A 19932-nucleotide genomic window follows, 5' to 3' on the forward strand; every position below is an offset into this window, starting at 1 on the left:
AGAAGCTCAGTATCCATGGAGGTTCCGGGCTCACACAACACGGCACATCAGTATCCATGGGGGTTCCAGACTCACACAATATAACATCCTGGCACGACACGGAACATTAGTATACATGGGGTTCCAGGCTCACACAATATAACATCCTAGCACGACACGGAACATCAGTATCCATGGAGGTTTCGGGCTCACACAATATAACATCCTAGCACGATACGGAACCTCAGTATCCATGGAGGTTTCGGGCTCACACAATATAATATCACATCCTTGCATGACACGGAAAATCAGTATCCATGGGAGTTCCGGGCTCACACAATATAACATCACATCCTTGCATGACACGGAACATCAGTATCCATGGGGATTCCGGGCTCACACAATATAACATCACATCCTTGCATGACACGGAACATCAGTATCCATGGAGGTTCCGGGCTCACACAATTAAACATGTCATCCTAGCATGACACGAAACATCAGTATCCATGGAGGTTCCGGGCTCACACAATATAACATGTCATCCTAGCATGACACGAAACATCAGTATCCATGGAGGTTCCGGGCTCACACAATATAACATCCTAGCATGACACGAAACATCAGTATCCATGGAGGTTCCGGGCTCACACAATATAACATCCTAGCATGACACGAAACATCAGTATCCATGGAGGTTCCGGGCTCACACAATATAACATCCTAGCATGACACGAAACATCAGTATCCATGGAGGTTCCGGGCTCACACAATATAACATCCTAGCATGACACGAAACATCAGTATCCATGGAGGTTCCAGACTCACACAATATAACATCCTAGCACGACACGGAACCTCAGTATCCATGGGGGTTCCAGGCACACACAATATGAGAACATTCATCCCAGCATGACACAGATCATCAGTACCCGGGTTTTATTAATGAACAGTATGACTGGGGTGTGAGACGTGGGGTTTATAAACTTTTGCCACATTTTTCAGCCAATACTAACCATTTTTCTGTCTTTCTTTATACAGGTAGTCCCTGGTTAACAAACAAGATTGGGACTGTAGGTTCGTTCTTAACCCGAATTAATTTGTAAGTCGGAATACTGTTTCAACTCTGCCCCTGTGCTTCCTCTGTGCCCTCCTTTGCCTTCAGTGTCTCCCTCTGTGCCACCTCTATTCCGTGCCTCCTCTGTCCTTCCATGGTGTCCCCTGTGCTTTCTATGTCCTCATCCTTGCCACCTCTGCTCCCTGCGCCTCCAGTGTCCCCCTCTGTGCCACCTCTATCCCCATGTGCCTCTAGTGTCCCCCTCTGTGCACCCTCTGTCCTGCTTTGCCTCGTTTAGTACCTTCAGTATGCCAGTCTGTGCCACCTCTGTCCCCCCGTGCCTTCACTGTGTCCCTCTGTGCCTCCTTTGTCCCCCTGTGCCACCAGTGTCCCCTTCTGCTGCCACCTTCCTTTCCCCTGTGCCACCTTTAGTCCCCCAGTGCTTCTTTTTGCCCCCTCTGTACCTCCCCAACTCCCCAGTTCAACCTTTCATCCCCCTGAGCCTCTTCCCTGGTGGTTGTGGCCTCCTCCTGTGCTCCTCCAGCCTAATCTATAATGCAGGGTAAAGTGCAGAAGAAGCAGATTTCTCCTCCCAGCTGAGTCCAGCGCCGTGCGTCTCTTAACTTGGGGACAGGGAGTGACTCTTTACCTCAGGGCCCGGATTTGTCTCTTACCTTGGGGGCAGGGAGTGACTCTTTACCTCAGGGGCCGGACATGTCTCTTACCTTGGGGGCAGGGAGTGACTCTTTACCTCAGGGGCTGTATTTGTTTATTACATCAGCGGCAGGGAGGGACTCTTACCACAGGGCCTGGATTTGTTTCTTACCTCAAGGGCTGGATTTTTTTCTTACCTCAGGGGCAGGGAGGGACTCTTACCACAGGGGCTGGATTTGTTTCTTACCTCAGGGGCTGGATTTGTTTTTCACCTCAGGGCAGGGAGGGACTCTTACCACAGGGGCTGGATATGTCTCTTACCTCATGGGCCGGGATCATCTGTCTTTTCCCTCGAGGGGCTTCAAAGAAAAGCTGTTCTTTAGCACCAGTGTTAACCTGTAACAACTTCCCTGAGAACAGAAAACAAAAACTAAGTGATAAGTCACAACATAAATAAATCATCTTTCTTTACACCACCCAAATCCATCAACCCCAAGGTAAGACTTTCTAATCTTCCTATAAAGCAAAATGCTGGGATAGGGCGAGGCCCCTTCCTCTTCTATCTGCCACCAATGCTGGTTAAAGCTGCTGTAACAGAGAATGGAGTGGACCTCTAAATGCTAAATACCCTGATACCCCCTTTCTCATGAGTATCAGCTACTGATTGGGATGAAATTCAATCCTTGGTTAAAGTTCCTTTAAAGAGGAACCATAACCCAGGACTGAACATCATCCCAATCAGTAGCTGATACACCCACGAGAAATCGTGGGGGAATTGTGATGCTAAACAGAGAATTATGATGCCATGAGATATTGATAGTTGTACAGAGATGTTACATTTGAAAATCCATATTAGAAAAAAGGTATTCCTGTTACAAATCAAAAAGTTTAAAAATTGATTATTGAGTGAAATGTTTTTCTGACATCCAACCAACTTTTTCTTTTGCCATATACAATCTATTTTATTATGAACCTCTGACAATCTCAAACACACGTGTGCCGCCTCTAACAACTTCCTCAGAACTCTCAATCAACCGAACATTGGATTGGTTTAATAGAGTTGTATCAAAATAAACTAACGTGTCTGGCCACCTATCTAGAGAATGGTCACTTACCTCTGGTGTCCCAGTCCAGGTGGGTGATGTAGCTAGTCGAGCCCTTGCACACCCCCACCCGCTTGCTGCTCATCACATTATAGATGTCCACAAAGTTGTCATAGGAGGCGACGGCCAGATATTTCCCGCTACCTGAAGCAATGATGACATAAACCGTCAGCTCAGTGTTGTTGCAGGGCCCCCCTGCTCCAGCTTTTCCGCCACTCACCGGGAGAGAAGCGGATCTCAGAGATTACATCCTTCCGGTGGTGAAAAGACACCAAGTCCTCCAGAGTGTCTGCATTCACGATGAGAAAACTTCCATCGTTCAGACCCACAGCCAAAGCCTTCCCATCCGGAGAGAAGGAGCAGCACCGGCCACCTGGGTGCAGCAGAGAGACACAGGCGGGTTAGGGATGCTAAGAAAGCCTACAAGATCCAAGCAGGGAAAAACAGAGATAACACTGCTAGACATCTGTCAATAAAGGTTGCTATGCGACTTGATTGTCCATCGACCGACCATCCGATTCGATAATTTTTATCAAATCAGATAGAAATCGGTGCCGTCAAGAGCGTGTTGATCAACAATGCAACCAATTTTAAGCCGCACTTGGTTGCATGTATCAATCGGGCATGCTGCAAGATGTAGGGCCGTTGTGGTTCGATCGGGTGTGCGGCGATAACAGCGTTGGGCCGAAAAGGAGGCAGATGAGGCGTCACAAGGTTGATCCCTGATCGATTTTAGCATTAAATCAATTGGGAATCTCCCCGTCATTGCTAGCTGCATGGCTACCTTAAGGACGTCCTTCTCTTGGGCTTTCTTGGGTCTATTAGCCCTGCAAACCAGGCTGGCCCCCTGTAACTGTTAACCTCCCTAGCGGTATGCCCGACACTGTGTCGCTGGTCCCAGGAGTCCCCCAATATAAATGTAACAGATCCCATACCTGTAAAAGCTTTAGCTAGCACTAGGCTACCTAGTACAGGTGGCCGGCATCCCCTGATCGCTGCTGATCCCCCCGATCCCCCCGTGTATACATTACCCAGCATGGATCCAGCGATCGCGCAGCCTCCCTGCACATATCCAGTCTCTCTATGACGTCGGCGACATCATGTGCGATCCTCCACATAGTGAAGACCGGAGCTGTGTGTGGGGAGGCTGCGCAATCGCTGGATCCAGGCTGGGTAATGTATTAGCGGGGGGGATCAGCAGCGATCGGGGGGTGCCGGCCACCTGTACTAGCTAACCTAGTGCTTGCTAAAGCTTTTACAGGCATGGGATCTGTTAACTTTATACTGAGGGACTCTAGGCTGCAAAACCTCCTGAGCGGCGTAACGTTCAGGAGGTTAAAGTACATTTAATCTGATATTATAATCATTAATGTGTTTTGTCTCGGTTTTACCTAAGCTAAGCTCCACCCTTTGTAGACATGGCTTCGAGATATGTTATTTCCTTTTTCTAGTTAAAAATAGTCTGTGAGATTACACCCAACCTACTACTTGGACGTGGTAATAAAGGTCAAGGCAATCGTTCAGTCGACAAATCATGGTGCAGGGGCTGAGTTTAGGATAATATACCTCTATATAAAGTTGGGCTATTGCCAGCAGAGACAGGCAAGTCTCTGAACCCTCAGACTAGACATTGTGTGAGCAGCCCTACTGCACGGGTCATGATGTCTAGAACCTATAGGAAAATAAGAGGGACAGTTGTATCTTGCCTCCTCATATGAGCAATAAATCTTCTTCACTTGATCCAGAGTGTGGTGTAGGCGAATTTCCCTCCCAGTATCTCCCCCCATACCTGTATCCCTCCTTCAGCACCTGTATCCCCACCTGCACCTGTATACCTTCTGTACCCCCCAGCTCCTGTATCCCCCTGTACCTGTATACCTTCTGTACCTCCCTGCGACTAAATCCCCCAAGAACCCCCAGAACCTGTACGGTCCCCCATACCTCCCCAGCACCTCCATCCCCTAGCACCTGTACTCCATCACCTGTATCCCCCCAGAACTGGAGTTACCTTTCTTCAGCTTGCGTACAGCGAGCATGCAGTGGCTGGGGGAGAGGTCCCAGATGCGGAGGGTCTTGTCGTCACTCACAGTGGCACAGATGGGTAGATGCGGGTGGGTGGCCATACCCCAGACCTCTCCCTCCATGTGTCCCTGAGGAATAGAGAAGGTCAGAGGCTGAGAATCACAAATCTAAAACAGGAACACTGCGCTGTATAACAAGGGGATGGGTCCCTTACCTGGACTAGGAGCGTGACAGGTCCACTTTTGTCCACCTCCAAGATTTCCCCATTCTTTGTCCCCACAAGGATATGGCCGTGTCCCAGAGATATGGCACGGATGGAAGGGTTATCTTCCAATAGGAGCCCTGCATTATGGAGAACACACACAGATTAAGCCAATCAGATGCTAAAAATGCAAAGTGCATGCTGCCTGGCATTGGACCAATCAAATGTACTCCAGTTCCATTATGTTATATGCAAGCTGGAAGTGTCATTGAGCATCTCTAGATGCTGGGAATGGTCTAGGAAATTCTAATAAAATCTAGATGAATGCAGATGTTATGCAAATTTTATGCAAATGTATGTAGCTTGGAAATGGACCAGGGAAATGCGTATAATACCCAAGTTAATGCAAATTTTATGCAAATGTATGTAGCTTGGAAATGGACCAATCAAATGCAGCAGAATGACTGAGCTGCTCACCTAGAGGCCTATTAGTCCCTGCAACCACTGTTAAAGTGGACCTGAACTCTTGCACAGGACAGAATGAAAACATAGAGACATGCACCCTGTATGTATTTAGAGAGTTTAGTCTGTCTAATTCCCTGTCATCTGTGGCTAATCACAACTGTAATTTGATCTCTCAGTTGTGTCAGCTGGCTGCCTGGCAGAGCAGCTAATTTGTAATCACAGGATGTTAATCCCATGCCTGCTTCTATGAAAGCAGGAAGTATACACACTGCAGATTTATTGCAGGATTTATATCAGCTGTAACAAAGAAATGTTTTAAAGGTTATTATGTTGTTACGTATTTTTTAGAGCAGAGAGGAAGTTCTAAGTTCAGGTCCACTTTAAGGTAAGTTGTGAATAGTCACAGATGAGGGAGGATTAGACAGGCTAAACTCTCAGAGGCCTGGTGCACACCAAAACCCGCTAGCAGATCCGCAAAATGCTAGCAGATTTTTAAACGCTTTTTTTTATTTTTCTATGGCGTTTTGCTAGCGTTTTGCGGATTGCTGCTGCGTTTTTCAGTATAGTAGATTTCATATATTGTTACAGTAAAGCTGTTACTGAACAGCTTCTGTAACAAAAACGCCGGCAAAACCGCTCTGAAGTGCCGTTTTTCAGAGCGGTTTGCGTTTTTCCTATACTTAACATTGAGGCAGAAACGCACCCGCAATCCAAAAAATGCCTCACCCAGGCATTTTTCGTTTCTGCAAAACGCCTGCCGCTCTGGTGTGCACCACCCCATTGAGATACATTGACCAAGCAGATCCGCAGCCGCAAGCGGATCTGAAAACGCCCAAAAAGCCGCTTGGTGTGCACCAGCCCTAAATACATACAGGGTGCATTTCTCTATGTTTTCCTTCTGTGCTGTGCAAGAGTTCAGGTCCATTTTAAAGGACAACTGTAGTGAGAAGTATATAGAGCCTGCCATATTTTTTCCATTTAAACAATATTAGTTCCCTAGCAGTCCTGCTGGTCTATTGGGCTGCAGTAATGTCTGAATCACACCAGAAACAAGCATGCAGCTAATCTAGTCAGATGTGACAATAATGTCAGAAACACCTGATCTGCTGCATGCTTGTTCAGGGTCTATAGCTAAAAGTCTTAGGCCACATACACACATCAGACTATAGTCTTTGGAAAATGAAAGATCACAGACCAATGTTACCCCCTTCCATGTAGTATGAGAGCCATACCTACACAGTCTATTCTATGGAGCTGAACTCCCCATCAGACAGAAATCTTTGCAAGATGCTGCACACACAGATGCTGTACAGACACAAAAGATCAGTATCTGCAAAAGATCGGTTCCTGCAAAATGCATTCATAGTCTATGAGATCTGCAGATCATCATACACACCTTGTTTAACTGACATTCATCTGCAGATCAGACAATCATCTGCAGATCTGAAAATCCATCCTGGTGGATCTGATCTGCAGATGAATGTCAGTTAAACCAGGTGTGTATGATGATCTGCAGATCTCATAGACTATCATTGCATTTTGCAGGAACGGATCTTTGGCAGGAACAGATCTTTTGCAGATACTGATCTTTTGTGTCTGTACAGCATCTGTGTGTGCAGCATCTTGCAAAGATTTCTGTCTGATGGGGAGTTCAGCTCCATAGAATAGACTGTGTAGAGTATGGCTCTCGTACTACATGGAAGGGGGTAAAATTGGTCTGTGATCTTTTATTTTCAAAAGACTATGGTCTGATGTGTGTATGAGCCTTTAGAGGCACAGGATCAGCAGGGCAGGCAGGGAACTGGTATTGCTCAAAGGGAACCTAAACTGAGAAGAATATGGATTTTTACTTTTAAACTAATACCAGTTGCCTGACTCTCCTGCTGATACTGTGTCTCTAATACCTTTAGCCACAGCCCCTCAACAAGCATGCAGATCAGGTGCTCTGACAGAAGTCAGACTAGATTAGCTACTTGCTTGTTTCAGGTGTGTGATTCAGCCTCTACTGCAGCCAAAGAGATCAGCAGGACTGCTAGGCAATTTGTATTGTTTAAAAGGAAACATCCATATCCTTCTCAATTAAGGTTCCCTTAATATTCTTTAAAAGGAAATAAATATGGCAACCTCCATATACTGTACTTCTCACTACAGTTGTCCTTTAAAGAGACTCTGTAACCAAAAGAAGTTCCCCTGAGGGGTACTCACCTTGGTAGGGGGAAGCCTCAGGATCCCAATGATGCTTCCCCCTCTGCTGTATCTGCAGGCAGTCCAGCACTGGCTCCCTCGAAGCGTCCCGCAATCCTCCCTCGACAAACCTGACAAGCGCTGATTTATTTACCTTTCGTGGCTCCAGCAGGGGCGCTGTTGCTGCAAACCGTACGGAGATAGGTGGAAATACCCGATCTCTGTCGGGTCTGCTCTACTACTACTTGAAGTTACAGGTTTTCTTTAACTTCACTGTACTGCCAAATCTTACCTGTTACACCACTAGGTGGAGCTCTAACCAAATGTCACATTTTTATTCCTGATATTTAATATTTTATTTATTAGTGCTAAAGGCACACATCTACTATTGAACACGCATGAGTATGGCGTGAGCTGGTGATCATATTAATATTCACAATAGTCAATCTGCCCAGCAGAGAGTGATATCTGTCCCGTATTGACAGCCAATAAGATGCTATCAATTCAGCCAGCTAGCTGCGGAGAGAAAGAGTTAAAACTTCTGGAGCCAATAACTTTTTAAAGGCATGTTGTTCCCATTGAGTACCTGATCCCCTGATAGCGACTGGTGTTCTCCTTTAAACGAAACCCGAGGTGGTAACCAGTGCAGTATTTATACTTACCTGGGGCTGGCTTCAGCCCCACCCTCGCTGTCCTCCATAGCCGCTCCGTTGTCCCGTGATCAGCTTCGGTAAATTGGCCAGCAGCCCTCTTCTGCACATGTACTGCACAGACGTAGAACACTCCTGGGAGTGGGAATGCGACAGGGGGCGTGTCCGCAGCCGGGCTGCACATGCACAGTAGAGATGGGCTGGCCAAATTACCGAAGATAATCACAGGAGAATGGAGCGGCCAAGCCCCAAGTAAATATAAATACTTCACTAGCTATCATCTCAGGTACACTTTAAAGAGAACCTGAGATAAAACATTAAAAAAAAAAAATCATTCATACCTGGGGCTTCCCCAGCCCCCTTCGGCCTGATCACCTCCTTGGCGCCGTCCTCTGCCTCCTAAGACTCCTGGTAACATTGGCCAGTGGGCACATGCGCAGTGCGGCCACGCGCAGGAGCAGAATGCTCCCGGTGATGGGAGCGAGGGAGCACGTTGGCTGGGCCGTGCCTGTGCAGTTAAACCCCAGCTTCCAAAGTTACCGGGAGCCCTTACGGAAGACCCAGGAGGTGGAGGACGGCACCGAGGGAGCGATCAGGCCAAAGGGGGCTGGGGAAGCTCCAGGTATGTATGATTTTCTTTTTTTTTATGTTTCATCTTAGGTTCTCTTTAAAGTGAACCAGAGACAAAGCATCCTTATGTATTTTACCATATATATCAGTGGGAACATTAGAGAAAACACCTACCCTGCTCTCGGTTTTATCCTTTACTGCTCAGCCTGCTTGTTATCAGCCCTGATAAAATCCCTGACTGAGCATTCAGTCTCACTTTGCTCAGAAATCATTATAGCTGAGTCATTATAGCAGAACCAGAAGGGGGCAGGCTTGGGCTTTAAAAGACAGACGCAGCTATAATGATTCCTGAGCAAAGCCAGACTGAATGCTCAGTCAGGGATTTTATCAGGGCTGTTACAAGCAGGCTGAGCAGTGAAGAATGAAACAGAGAGCAGGGTAGGAGTTTTCTCTAATGTTCCCACTGATATATATGGCAAAATACATGAGGGTGCTTCGGCTCTGGTTCACTTTAAGTACTGCAGTACAATTAGTGACACAGCACTGTTTGAGGGAATGTGGACAGCGCCATTTTACCTTTAGAACCAGGAGCCAGAGCGGTTCTCTTGATTGCGTAAGTTTTGAGGCATCGTTCGAAGGAATCGTCCCACAAAGCCACCACTCCGTCCTTCCCTCCGGTCACAAAGCCCTGCCAGGAAAAAGACATACATAATAACAGAGGGCTGTCACTAAGCTGGAGTCACACGCACCCAAATCTCATACAAGCATCATGAAGTCAATTTTACTGACTTAAAGGGAAACTTAAAGGAACACTATCAACAACCAAATGTTCTATGTCTTAGTAGCTGTGTAAGCATTTTCCTGCTTTTCATGTTAAAGATCAGAGGCAAAAGCTGTAATTTGTTGTGTGTAGGCTGTAGCTGCATTGGAACAAATCACTAGCAAAGGGGAGTCCGTGCTTCGTGAGAAATGTGACAATACAGTCAGTGCTGGTTTCTCCATCTCTCAGAAGACTACAGAAAATCCTGCCTTGGTATCAGGTTTCACACACAATTACAAATGTTTATTTTGTGCTGCACTACATTTTATGCCACACACGGGTTGGTCACACCCATTTCATTGAGAGCTCTCCGCAACATCTTTATTGCTATCAACAACAGGTCCATCCGCCATGTCTCTCAAACCTGCTGCCTGGGTGTCACCCTCGACTCAGCACTCTCCTTCACCCCCCGCCCTAGTGGCCGCAGCTCAAGCGTTTTGAGTCTGCCAAAAGAAAAGCGTGATATAAATGTTCTGTGTCTTGTCTTGGGTCAGGTTTGCTTCAAGATAGTAGAAATCTAGATCAGTTCTCCAATACGGACACTGTGGTGATAAATTGTGTAATCCTTTCCTCTAGGGATTATCTCATGAGATACACACACAATGATGGCATCTCTCACCTTGTCCAGGGCATGCATACTAAACACCGGGCCGTCGTGAGCCTTCACCGCCTTCATCAGGAACAGATCCCGCCATATACATACATCTCCCGTTGATGTTCCGGAGAACGACATTTCTTCCGACCAGCCGTACACCACGCACATCATGGTGTCAATCTTCGTGCCGCTCCCTATGCAAGCCTTGCGTCCAATCAGACCCCCACCTGCAACGCCATAAAAAACACTCAAGACAAAAAGTCGTAACTCTTGTGCAAAAACAACAACAACAAAAAAAGCAACAACTAGGTTGCAAAATTGTACTCAGTTGGGAAGATATTAGCTTACAAAATAGTTTGCATGCTACAACATTTTGTATTGGACCCTTTCACCAGCATTGAGGTTTCCTACATAGAAACCTCCCTACTCTACCCACACCAGACTGCAAACACGCAAACTTGGACCTGAAATTCAAGCTAAGGCAATGTCAGGCTCTACCATTACAGGGAACACACGCATGTACAAAATTCACTCTCATCTCTCCAGGGAGTGAGAAACTGTACTGTTCACACCATTTAACAAATGGGCTATGCTATAGAGGGAACCTCAGTGCAGGTGAAAGGGTCTAGTACAGAATGTTGTTGCATGCAATCCACTTTGGAAGTGAATATCCTCCATTTGTGCAATGAGCGCAATTTTGAAACCTAGTAGTTTTTAATCACTGCAAGCTTGCTGTAAGTGTTTTGAGTGCAGAGGGTTAATGATCGCTTGTAGGTAATTTGACCACTCTCTTCAGGACCGGCCTTCCACTTTAAAATCCTGTTCCCAGCAGGATGAGCATAGCTACCCTTTCTTGATATGTTTTAGCAGGCATTGTGGTCTGGCAGCTCTGGCTGCAGGTTGCTGCTCCCTTTACCTATGCCAGCATAGCCTATTTATTTAGTGGTGTAAGTATAGTGCAGTTTCCCTGGAGATATGATTTATGTGTATGCATGTGTTGTGTTCCCTATAATGCTAGAACCTGAAATCGCCCCAGGTTTCAAGAGAATGAAATGTTTGTTTCCTGTTGAATGGTATAGGTGGAGTAGGGACCCTTTCTACAGAGGGAACCTCAATGCTGGTGAAAGGGCTCTTCAGTACAGAATGTTGTGCATGCAATCCATTTTGGAAGCTAATATCCTCCATCTTTCTTCTCTAAGTCATTGTAGTCTATTGGACATAAGCCTTGCAATATTTTGATTTCTGTACTCCGGACATCATAACTGCCAAGCATTGGTTCCAGGGAAGTCAAAGATTGCAGAATGGCAGAAGGAAGCCGATTCCTGCCAGGAACATGCTCTATCACCGCAGAAAATGGCAGATTTCTGCTGTCTCTCCATAGCAGGAATGTGCAGCCATGCACTGGAAGGTCACAGTAATGAGCAGCCATGCACTGGAAGGTCACAGTAATGAGCAGCCATGCACTGGAAGGTCACAGGAATGTGCAGCCATGCACTGGCGTGTCACACTTTGTGATCAGTGCAGAGTGACAGGTCCCCTTTCTGAATCCCTCATACCCACCTGCCCGCCTCCAGAACTTCATGTGTTTCACGCCAGCAGTGATGAGCTTGTCAGGCATGTAGGGGTTAATCTTCACCACAAAGATTTTATCTTTACTTCCTCTGAAAGATGGCAGAAGACAAGGAGAGGTCAGGCCAGCAGGTGGCGAAAAATGATAATTGTCATAGTTTCCATGATTTCAACTTCATTTGTGTAGTTCTCTTTTACTTTCAACGTAATTTTATTAAGATATAAAATCAACATGAAGGAAAAACATTCAAATGAGCATATATATCAGGTATTATTACAGTTCTGAAAACAGATTGTCTTTGACCAGATATTTTAAACATAAGATGACAGCAGTGTTTTCCTTTCTTAACTATAATAACAGATAAAATTGCATAATAGTAACAAGTAGAAGAAACAGCGAGTTACAGAAAAATAGTGATTATTAAATCAGTGTGGATGCAGCTCAGGTGATTGTGTGGAGAGGGCGGAAATGTAAGGAAGGATGGACCATTGATGAGAGTGCGATAGCATGTTTTTAAGAGTGTGTAGGGATAGCTCCAGAGATATGAATTGTGTATCCCCTATTTAGGTACCTATTGTATCTCTCTTATGGTGGCCATACATGGTACAATTTTTTCATCCAATCTTACCATTTCTATGTAGTATAAGGGTAAATTAAGTGACTATACTGAAAGGATAATTTAGGCAGTTCCCTTATATTACATAGAAATGGTAACATTGTATGAAAAAATTGTACCATGTATGGCCACCATTAGACATTATATGATTCCCCTCAGGTGAGTGGAGCCAGGGATTCCATATCTTTAGAAAGGCCGTGGTGTTTATTTTCAAGAGGCTAGTAAGATATTCATTCAGACATATTGTATTTATTTTCTGGATGATCATTTGCCATGGGATGTCTTGTTTACACCAGTGAGCCGCTATTGTTTGCTTTGTGGCCGTACAAATTTTTGTCATAATATAATTCTCATTCTTCGTAAGAAGAGGAAGTGGTAGATTGAGTAGGGCGTTTGTAATTTTAGGGGAGATTTCTTTGCCTATATTTAAACTCATCCATTTGTATACTTCTGCCCATGTGTTTTGTGTGTAGTTCTCTTTTAAAACTAGACACACATGAGTTCGCAAAAAGAAAAAAAAAAAAAAGAAAAAAAAAAAAACTAGATACACATTGTCAGGAAGTGTTAAGTGGACCTGAACTCTTGCACAAGACGGAAGGAAAACAGAGAAATGCACCCTGTATGTATTTAGAGAGTTTAGCCTGTGTAATTGCCCCTCATTTGTGACTAATCACAATTGTAGTTTCCCTCAGAATCAGAATCCTTTATTTCGCCAAGCATGACAGGGTCATGCCTGGAATTCGGTTTGGCACATACAGAGCTCAGCAATTCCAAAGACAACGACAATAGTGCAATATACAGGAGATATACATGGTAAAGCATTAGCAAGATAATGCAGAAGCATGTAGCAATAACGTAAGTACAGATCACGTTAACAGACTATGAGAACTGTGGGAATGAGTGCAGCTAAAGCCATTACAGTTCCAGGCAGACAGGATGTCTGTGACCGGGCCAGACTGTGAACCTAAAAAGCAGGTGGTGGAGGCGGAACATGGGTTGAGTTCCGGAGGTTGACGGCAGAGGGAAAAAAACCGTTCCGGTGCCTCGTAGTCCTGGTGGGGGATGACCCGGAATCTCCGCCCTGAACGTAGGCGGCTGAAGTAGCCCTGGCCAGGATGGGAGGAGTCGTTGGCTATCTTCAGCGCTCTAGTGCGCAGTCTTGTGTTGTAAAGTGGTTCAAGTGACGGGAGGGGTTTCCCGATGATACTCTCTGCTGATCTAATGACCCTCTGGAGTTTGCACCTGTCACTGGCAGAGGAACCAGCGTACCAGACCAGGATGGAAGAGCAGAGGATAGACTCAGTGGTGGCGGAGTAGAATCTTGTGAGAACCTGATGGGGCATGCCGAACTTTTTCAGCTGGCGGAGGAAGAAGAGTCTTTTCTGGGCCTTCGCCAGGGTGGAGCTGGTATTAGCCCTCTATCTCAGGTCATTTGAGATGGTGGTGCCTAGGAGGCGAACACTGGTTACTCTCGCCACTTCAGTGCCGTCAACCTGGATTGGTAGTGGTGAGGGGGCATGCCTCCTGAAATCGATAATTATCTACACAGTTTTTGCTGTGTTCAGGACCAGCGTATTCTCCCTGCACCAGTAACAGATACTGTCTACCTGCTGACGATAGGCCCTCTCGTCGTTATTGGTGACAAGGCCACAATTGTAGTTTGATCCCTCAGCTGTGTCAGCTGGCTGCCACGGCAGAAAGCTAATGGATAAACACAGGATGTTAACAATATGTCTGCTTCCATGAAAGCAGGAAGTAGGCACACTGCAGATGTATTACAGGAATTCTGTAAACTGTAACAAAGAAATGTGTTTCTTTAAAGGTTATTATGCTGTTTCTTATCTTTTAGAGCAGAAAGGAAGTTCTGAGTTTAGGTCCACTTTAAGCACAATAATGAATGTGATTCTGCTGCCCACCAGTAGGTGTCCCCCTTCAGGCTCTGGCCCTTTATTATGCTACATATGCAGCTAACCAGGAGGCCGATATATACCAAACATCATTAACTGTGTTTACATTCAATAGCTCATTGCATATATAACAGCTTGTTACTTTGGTCCCTTATCCTGACCTGACCTGTTTGGGACCAGTTTTGGAATTCTGCAGTGGTTATTTCCTAGTATTCTAGGAGCACAGAAAGGGTTAACCTCCCATCTTTACATATTAGCTCAGAATTCGGCAGACAGCTCAAATGACACTATAACAATACTTGCTGAGAAGGAAGAATTAGGCTGTTCTCTATAAACAAACACGGGTGGACACATGGTGGATTTCTCTGTGTTCTCCTTGTCTCCTGCGCAAGAGTTCAGGTCCGCTTTAAACCTACAATGTTATTCATTTATTTTTAATTGACCAAAAGTGTGGTGTAGCTAAGGAGCTATGGGCCCCCGATGCAAGTTTTACATAGGGCCCCCCAAGCACTCTATACATAACTATTGATACAGCGCACCAAAACCTGCCAAGGACAACCAGAGTGTCAGAGGTGCAAGAAAGGGATGGGGAGTAGTTTGTTATTGATTATTACTATTCAAAGCTTCTATAGAAGTGATTATTACCAGCACAGGACCAATAGAGAGCTAATATTTTGCTTGAGGGAGGACCCCGATGTGGTCGCTACCTCTGCATCCCCTATTGCTACGCCACTGACCAAAATATTTTTTAAAATGTAGAAAAAAGGGTCAGTACAGGGCAAAAGTACAGTACATATTTCCAGCATATTACAGCCATCAGAGTACCAAATATTGTGCATGAAAAATAATGTACTTGAACAGTAGAATAAATCAAAAAGATATGGAAAAGATGTAAGTCAGAGGAGGTAAGGGTGAAGAATCAGAACGCAGGAAAGATGATGTTGTATAAAGAGAGAGAGTAAATGAGGAACAGTGACCAGGAGAAGTCAATCAATATGTATAGAGAGATACACTGATCATCATTGTAAATGTTAACAGTTACCATTGTAACTGGTCCCAAACCTTATTGAATTTGGAGGGAAAACCCCTATGCTGATAAACTAGCTTCTTGAAGGGCATTGAGTTTTTAACCTTAAAGGAATACTATCGATACCCAAGTGTTCTAAAATGACAGTGTGCAAATAATGACTAAGTAGCTGTGTAAACATTTTCCTACTTTTCATGTTAAATATCAGAGGCAAAAGCTGTAATTTGAGGTTAGGATTTAGCTATATTGGGACAAATCAATTGCAGAAGGGGTGTCTGCTTCAATGCACAGCCAGAGTTGCATATCAGACTACAGAAAGCAAATATCAAACATATCAAACTCTGAAAGCAAAAACAGTATGACAAAGCTGTGAGAATTAGTTACATTTCCTCTGCTCTCTTGAGACACGTCAGTCAGAAACACAGGACACAGGATCTGCAGCTGTTGGGAGCTCTCTTCTCTGTCACACACAGAGCTACACATAGATCAAGTGTGAGGGGAATTTCCCCTCTCCTCATGGCTCAGCCAGCCGTTAGTTTTGGCATCAGTAAAGTTTGAAGGTATTTTGCTAACAGTAAACAAAGAAGTTGCTACTCAAATGTATACACCAGTACTTAGCAGCACTTCCCAAACAATTCCTGTGTCAACTGAAAAAAATATGTGGATCGATAGTATTCCTTTAAGTTTCCATTCGAAGAATGTAGGGGAAGTAGAAGATAACCATCTAAAGGCTATACGTTATTTAAAGCGGAATATAACCCTGCATTTCATCTTTGCTCTAAAACATTATCTACTGTAAGGAAACGCGGAAAAGCCGCCATCTCTCGAGGTGAGGCGGCTGTTTCCGCGTCCAGCATGGCGTCACAACGCGGAAAAAACGCCGCATGCCGCATAGGCAGTGCGGCGGAATCCGCATTGGTAACGGCGGAATCCGCATCGGTAACGGCGGAATCCGCATCAGAGGCGGCCCCCGCACTAGATACATTGCATGACAGTACTGGTGTGGCTGGGACTGATAGTCCACCAAGATTCAGACTTACACGCGCGCGAGCACAGAGGCAGAGTTTAAATAGCAGTTAGAAGGGAGTCGGCTGACCAGCTGGGTCAGCTGACAAATTCCACTGCTCCCATTGGACCAGCAATTAGGGAGGTCCTGGAAAGGTCCTAGAGTATATATACTGCTGGTTATTCACTTGCTCTTTGTCTGGCGTGCGATCACATACGTGGGAGCACCCAGATCCGTAGTCAGATCCTGAAGTGTGCCGGGACCAGCTGGAGCTGTAATCCTACACTTAGCTAGATATTTGATAGCTAAAGTACTAGTTTGATTGTGATTATATGTTATGACTTTTTGCCTGCCTCGACTATCCTCCTGAACTCTGACCTTGTACCTCGATATTTCTGATACTCTGTTGCCGAACCTCGGCTCGTTCCTAGACTCTGTTTCTGCCTCCTGATTTTGTACCCCGATATATCTGATACCCCGTTGCCGAACCCTGCCTGTACTTTGACTCCGCCTTTGCCTACTGTATTTGTACTTTATCTGTCCGTGTGTGTACGACCTGGCTTGTCTGACCTCGAGAACCGACCTCACGATTGGAGGCGGTTCCCAGTCCTGTTAGTGACACTTCTTCCTGAGTGTCACTCTCGGACTTTCCTTCCTACTGTCAGTCTGACTCCTCCCGTCTTGGAGAGCTCAGGTCTGCGGAAGGAATCCGTGCAGTTCTCCTTGCTGCACTGAGGCCTAGGCCTCCTAGTGTTACTGTTACACCAAAACACTACACTCTACTCAGGCGAACAGAGGTTAGTTTGTATATCGGATTATCGGTGAGACTGCAGATCACTTATAATCTGGTATATATCTGTATTTCCGGCGATACTGCAGATCTCCGGTAATCAGATACTCTCTGCGCCCTCCGATCGTTACAGAACGCCAGACCAAAAAATGCAAATGGACGCACACACTGACCGTCTGGGCGCACTTGCCACTTCGGTGGAAAACATCAACCAAGTGCTGGGTAGCCACAAGACTATGATTGATGTCCTATCAGGCTCTGTGCGAACCCTCCAGACGTCAGTTGATTCAGTGCGATCCCCTCCTAGTGCTGACATACGTATGCCCGTACCAGATAAATTTTCCGGCCACAAGTCTGACTTCCGGAATTTTCAGAGTAGAGTGTTATCGTACTTCGAGTTGAGACCCCGATCCTCGGGGACTGAGACCCAACGGGTCACCTTTATTAAAACTTTACTGACTGGTGACTCCCAGTCATGGGCATACAACCTGCCTCCTACCGATACTGCTCTGACCTCGGTAGAGGAATTCTTTAAGGCCATGGCCGTAATTTACGACGACCCTGATCTTGCGGCAACCTCTGAGCGGAAGCTCAAACTTTTGCGGCAAGACAGGGGTTCAGTCGAGGATTACGCGGCAGAATTTCGCAGATGGTCAGTCACGGCCAGATTTGATAATTTTGCCCTCATGGATTACTTCTTGTCTGGGTTGTCGGAGGAGGTCTCCGATTTAATGCTAACCTTGCCCGAGCCCAGGACAGTCGATGAGGCCATCACATCGGCCATTCGAGTCGACCGTTGATTACGCCATCAGAGGCAGATTCGGGGCAGTCACCGTGCCAGGGTAACATCATATGTGGCACCCTCCGCTGCACCCTTAGTAACGCCACCTCCGTCTGTCTCATCTCCTCCGGCCTTGCCTCCACCCGAACCAATGCAGATTGGTTGTTCGAAATTGACCCAGGTGGAGCGAAGGCGGAGAATGATGGATCAACTGCCCGAACAAGTCGGGGAACGAATTTGCCTAGGAGTAGTGGGGGGTGACACCCTAGGCACGCCACTTGCACCCCTTAAAGAAAAGAAATTGCTTCTCCCTTGTACAGTTACATGGGAGAAGAAATCTGTGGCCACTGAGGCTTTTATTGACTCAGGCTCAGCGGCCAATTTTATGAACTTTAAGTTTGCTCAGGAGTTGGGTATTCCGCTCACTCCTGTGACACCCCCCATTCAGGTCACGGCAGTAGACGATTCCCCTCTACAACGGAATCCTGCTCTGTCACAGACCCCGGAGGTGAAGGTCACCATAGGGGCACTGCATGGGGAACAATTATCGTTTTTTGTATTGCACATGTCTACCTCAACTATTATCCTAGGCATGCCGTGGTTGCAACTTCATTCACCTCAAATAGACTGGGCCACGGGTCAGTTAACCACTTGGTCACCTCGTTGTTTTCAGCGGTGTTTGGGGAAGTTGACCTTGGGGCAAACCAGATTTCAGGTGGAAGGGGTACCAGATCAGTATTCTGAATTTTCCGATGTGTTCTGTCCCAAGGCAGCTGATAAATTGCCCCCACATCGTCCTTTCGATTGTCCCATTGATCTCCGTTCAGGTTGTGTTCCCCCCCGGGGTCACTTGTACAATCTGTCAGGGCCCGAAAAATTGGCCATGCAGGAGTACATTCGTGAAAATTTGGCCAAGGGTTTCATTCGCCCGTCCCGGTCACCTGCTGGAGCAGGTTTCTTTTTTGTCAAAAAGAAAGACGGAGGCTTGCGACCCTGCATCGATTATCGCGGTCTCAACAAGATTACTATAAAGAATCGCTATCCGTTGCCACTGATAGATGATTTGTTCACTCAGGTTACTGACGCTAAGATTTTTTCTAAGCTAGATTTGCGGGGCGCGTACAATCTGATACGTATAAGAAGGGGCGATGAGTGGAAGACGGCCTTTAATACACCAGACGGGCATTATGAGTACCTGGTGATGCCCTTCGGGTTATGTAATGCTCCGGCCGTTTTTCAGGAACTCATTAACGAGGTATTCCGGGAGGTGTTGGGGAAATTTGTACTAGTTTATCTTGATGATATTCTTATCTTCTCCAACAACCTCACTGAACATAGAAACCATGTGAGGTTTGTGTTAAATCAGTTAAGGCAGAACTCGTTATACGCAAAGCTTGAGAAGTGCATCTTCGAAGTAACATCTGTTGCGTTCTTGGGGTACATAATTTCCACCACAGGCCTGTCTATGGATCCTGCCAAGGTCTCCGCTTTTCTGGAGTGGCCACAGCCGGTTGGGTTGAAATCCCTTCAGCGCTTTCTTGGCTTCGCCAACTACTATAGACGGTTTATAAAGGGGTACTCCCAGAGCCGGGACAAGGTCCTCCAGCACCCAAGGCTGAGACACCAAAGTGCGCCCCCCATCCCTCCCACCCCAGCTGTCATACACTGCTATTAGACTACGAGACGCCAAAGGGCCCACAACCTCCCCATCACCTTAATATCTAGTTATCTGGCTTGCAGTCACTGCCATGTATCCCCTTTTCTTATTTCTTTCTGCTTCAAACACAATTAGGAATGACAGCTGAATGAATTCTGCGCCCCCTCCTACACTGCGCCCTGAGGCTGGAGCCTCTCCAGCCTATGCCTCGGCCCGGCCCTGGGTACTCCACTGTCATTGCTCCCCTTACCTGCCTCACTAAGAAGGGGGCAGATAC

At 46.1% G+C, this 19932-nt stretch overlaps 1 protein-coding gene across 5 annotated transcripts in view; it reads right to left on the minus strand.

Moving 5' to 3' along the window:
- The window catches only part of EML5 (EMAP like 5), a 255544-nt gene that overhangs the window by 67574 nt on the left and 168038 nt on the right, over positions 1 to 19932 (minus strand). For all 5 annotated transcript variants that reach the window (XM_068254559.1, XM_068254558.1, XM_068254557.1 and 2 more), the window contains exons 17-24: positions 11862 to 11962; positions 10326 to 10528; positions 9463 to 9574; positions 5030 to 5157; positions 4802 to 4943; positions 3014 to 3166; positions 2806 to 2937; positions 2012 to 2100 (exon numbers count right to left, since the gene is read on the minus strand). In XM_068254559.1, the coding sequence (XP_068110660.1) occupies positions 2012 to 2100; positions 2806 to 2937; positions 3014 to 3166; positions 4802 to 4943; positions 5030 to 5157; positions 9463 to 9574; positions 10326 to 10528; positions 11862 to 11962 (1060 nt within the window). The remainder of the gene's footprint in view (positions 1 to 2011; positions 2101 to 2805; positions 2938 to 3013; positions 3167 to 4801; positions 4944 to 5029; positions 5158 to 9462; positions 9575 to 10325; positions 10529 to 11861; positions 11963 to 19932) is intronic.

The sequence above is a fragment of the Hyperolius riggenbachi genome, chromosome 9 (assembly GCF_040937935.1).
Source record: "Hyperolius riggenbachi isolate aHypRig1 chromosome 9, aHypRig1.pri, whole genome shotgun sequence".
In the NCBI taxonomy this organism is placed as follows: domain Eukaryota; kingdom Metazoa; phylum Chordata; class Amphibia; order Anura; family Hyperoliidae; genus Hyperolius; species Hyperolius riggenbachi.